Source organism: Tigriopus californicus, chromosome 11 (assembly GCF_007210705.1).
Source record: "Tigriopus californicus strain San Diego chromosome 11, Tcal_SD_v2.1, whole genome shotgun sequence".
Classification (NCBI taxonomy): domain Eukaryota; kingdom Metazoa; phylum Arthropoda; class Copepoda; order Harpacticoida; family Harpacticidae; genus Tigriopus; species Tigriopus californicus.
In genome coordinates this window covers 2,129,144-2,133,017 of record NC_081450.1, presented here as the reverse complement: position 1 = coordinate 2,133,017, position 3,874 = coordinate 2,129,144, and the positions used below count along the sequence as shown (strand labels likewise).

Here is a 3,874-nt window from a genome sequence, read left to right as displayed (position 1 = left end):
AGATATTTTGTTTCCTTGTTCTTTTTTTATCAAAAAATAATTTGCAAGGACTTTGGTTCAGAAATCAAATTTTGACCAGTTATTCCAAAATCTATGAGGAAGCCGATGAAAAGAATCAACATGAACAGTCACCGACTATGTTCTTCGCACCAATTAGAAGAGAAAAAAGTTTCAGGAGGTATTGCTTGGCTTTGACGATCAAACGTCGCGCTTATTCGACCTTGTAGGAGACGGCGTGTCCGGGGTTCAACTTGACGGTGGTAAGGACGGCCTTGCGGGTAGCGGGGCAGACACACCAACGGTAGCGGGAGCAGCATAAGGCAGAGGAGCGGCAGCGGCAACGGCGGGGTAGTTCAAACCATAAGGAGTGGGCGGCGCGTATAAGCCGTAAGCAGAGGCATAGGGGAGACCGTAGCCGTAGCCGGCGCTATAAGGGAGAGCAGCGGCATAGGGAGCGGCATAGGGGAGGGCAGTGTTGTAAGCGGTGGCCAAAGGAGCAACCACGGATCGCTTGTCACGGTTCTTGGCCTCCTCGAAGGCTTCGAAGAACTTGGCCTTAGCCTCAGCGACCTCAGCGGTATCCTCAACGGCCTCAGGGGCGACTCCGGTGTAGACAGGGGCATTGATGTTGTGCTCGGGGGCAAGGGCAAGTTGTGGCACGGACACGGAATCCCAAATCGTCAGCGATGTAGTCCACACGTTGTTGGATGCCGTTAGCATCCACATAGCTGTAAGAGCCAGTCACACCACCATAGGCATTGCCGACCTCTTGCTTGGCCGAGTTGATGTTAGCGTATCCGTAGTTCAAGTTTCCGAACTCATCCTGAGCCTGGTATTGCGAGGACACGGGGCAGCAGGGATGGAGCGGGAGCCACGGCAACGGGGGCACCGCTGTAAGCGATGGGGGCGCATTGTAGCCATAAGGCAAGTAGCCAGCGGCATAAGGAAGGCCAGCGGCGTAAGGGGAGGCAATGATGCCAGCCGTTGCAGCAGCCAAGACAGAGGAAAGGACAATCTGTGGAAAAAGTTCATGTTACAAATTGTTCATGATATGGCACAAGCCAGTTCGAGAAGTCAGATGTTGGTAACCAAAAATATGTTTTTCTTATCTTCATTCTATCTTTGGTCTGCCTGCCCAACCAAGAAGTCTAAATTCCCCGAACCAAGTCCTCCCTTTCTTTGCTAAAGCGTGAGAGTTGGGCGAGGCCTCCGTAAGAGTAGCTTGCAACGGGATCCTGGTGGTTGGTCTCCCCTTTGGTGAATCATTAAGATTACGTAACGAGATGATTACTCGAACTGTTTTCAAAGCTCAGTTGAAGGAAACCGTTTATTGCTGGTATGACATAATCTAAGCGGACCACGATTATGCACGTTTTTTTTCAATTGCACCATTGCACTTGCACTTGGAATGTCTTTAAAAAGAGTCGATCACAACTCGCATTCAATTGAAAATCTACAACTTGTTAAACTTGACGGTTGGAGTGCTCAATAAAATAAAGCTGGCGTTTGAAATTTGTCCCTGGATCACAACTTGGCTCCTTGGCTGAAAGCGAAGGATGAAAATGCAAAATGGAACTCACCAAAGCGTTCATGTTGATAAGTTGATTTTGGTTAGGTGCGAAGCTAAACGGTGAATGATCATTTCCAGTCGGTCCGCAGTATTTATACTCGAACAATTCAGGATGAACTCCACATTCTTGAAAGGCAAGCCCGAAGAAAAATAGTCCTGGAAAACGAGATCTGTACGCCACGACAATCAGGCCCCAGCTTAAAGCCAGCCTCATACACCATCGACATTCCGTCCTGACAATTTGGTTGCTTCCATCCCAGACTCCTCCCTTCCGAACCGTATCCCAAATAACCTGAGCAAAGCGCACTCGGACTTAGTCACCCAAATGTCGCCCCTAGACATGTGAGGGCAATGGTTGTTCTGGGCGTGGGCCTGGCTTGGGAGAAGAGCTTTCAGGCAAGGACGAGTGATCTTGGGTCTGAATTTGAGCTCGGATTGGCTTCTACACGCTCAATGGTCTTGCCTCAGATGGGTATGTGGATTGGGGAGAATTTGAGTGTCTTCAATTTGGATTCCGACTTTCCACAGTTTCCAACCCCCTCAGGCTTTGTTGTCAAGTCTTTCTTTGCAGACCATTGAGGTCTACCAACTGTCATTGGCGCCAAGGGGAGAAGGAAAACGCTGCAACGAAAACGCCCATACAAAGTGATTGTTTGATAATGTTTGTCTAATTGTGGTGTGTTCTACGTAGTGCTGGCTACACTTAATTCTTGTTTCTTCGCTCTTTTGCTTTTTTGGGGCTTGCCACAATTCTTAAAATATTCTATATGATAAATGAACTTGTTGCAAACATTAAATAGCATGGTAACTGTAGAAGAAAGCTACTTATTCCTCGAACACTTTGAATGACCGACATTACATGACTTGCAGGAGTTTAATTCCCCTGTATCGGTTAAGATTACAGAGAATCAACAAAGGAAAACATATTTAAATAAAAATGGGAAGTAAAAGCTTTGTAGCATAATAAAATTACCAATTGGACTCCCACGATCATTTGAGTTTCATATCCAAATATGCCAATTAGCAATATAGATCTTGTCATTGGATCACACGCAGATCTGGCCAAAGGCTCTTTCATTATCACGATGAGACATGCAATCATTCAACAAGACATGATCTGAGCTGAAGTGCATGAACCCTCGGCAAAAAGTCAGGCATAGCAACCAAGCAGCTTACTTAGCATGTGGAGGCTTGGGTTGAGTGTAATGCGACTGTTTAAGCGAGCTTTTGAGGGCACGATAATGAGCAATCCACGTTCAATTATGCCTTTGTTATCCTTGATTGCCTGACCCAATATGGGCAAGCCGTTCAAAGGCATGCCTACCATTCAGGTCTTTAGATGTACAGGGCACTACAGCAATAGTGTTTCCTCACGATTGAAATGGTTTAACCTCGTCCAGAATACCTGACGCAATCGGAGTGGAGTGTTGCAGTTCAAAACCCAGCATTGATGATACAGTACATAGATGAGGGTATTTGACAGTTACTGGCAGAGCGAAAACCAACTGGAATGTTGGATCTGACCAATTCTTATGTATAATTCTAAATGGTTGTTGCACCCGCCATTTACATGTACCGCTTCTCCCACGGTGAGTTTTTGTTTGATCTAAAAAAGGCAAGTCTTGTATGGTATCATATTTCTCCCCCATGGCTTTGGCTTATTCAGCCATTTGAATTCTACTTCTTAGCTCTGAACTCTCTAAATTCATGGGCGTGAGGGACACTGGTTTATTTGCAATTTCGCTGAACACAATGTTACATGTTTCTCAAGTCGATGAGTGGAACAAAAAAAATCCCAGTGGTTGCTAATGACTGCCCATAAAATATGACCTGCAGCAATCGTAAAGAATAACTCATAATTCAATAGACTCAACTCTGGTACATTTGGAATGAGCCCTGTAAAGTTAAAGTCGCTGATTGGCACACTCTCAATGCAAATTCAAAGATAGTAACCGAGTTATCTCTGACTCAGTATAGGCCTAGTCACTGATTGAATCACCAATGTAATCGTCTTTCGGCTTGATTGAAAGATGACATTACTGGACGGACGACGATCCAAGACATTGCTCTCTATTCATATTTGACCACGACAAAGGCGAAGCCAAAGCCACGTCAAAGTTTTTTAGTTTGGCTGGACCCACCTCCAAGGAATACCTATGCTCTTTTTGTTCCGTCCATCCACACATACACTGTTGCCAAGGTGGGGTAGTGTACTCTCTGAGGTTGTAATTGTGAGAATGTCATCTCGGATCTCCTTGTCAAATTTCAACATATGTCGTTGGCTATTGACGGATGAAGATTTCT

The 3,874-nt window shown here is 45.5% G+C and overlaps 1 protein-coding gene across 1 annotated transcript; it reads right to left on the bottom strand.

Annotated features, from left to right (window-relative positions):
* Positions 1-246: 246 nt before the first annotated feature.
* On the bottom strand, positions 247-1,592 carry LOC131890674 (adult-specific rigid cuticular protein 15.5-like). Its single transcript, XM_059240074.1, has 3 exons — positions 1,581-1,592; positions 661-1,015; positions 247-602 (listed from the first exon to the last, which is right to left on the bottom strand). Exons 1-3 carry the CDS (start codon positions 1,590-1,592, stop codon positions 247-249), a joined length of 723 nt encoding a protein of 240 aa, XP_059096057.1.
* Positions 1,593-3,874: the final 2,282 nt, after the last annotated feature.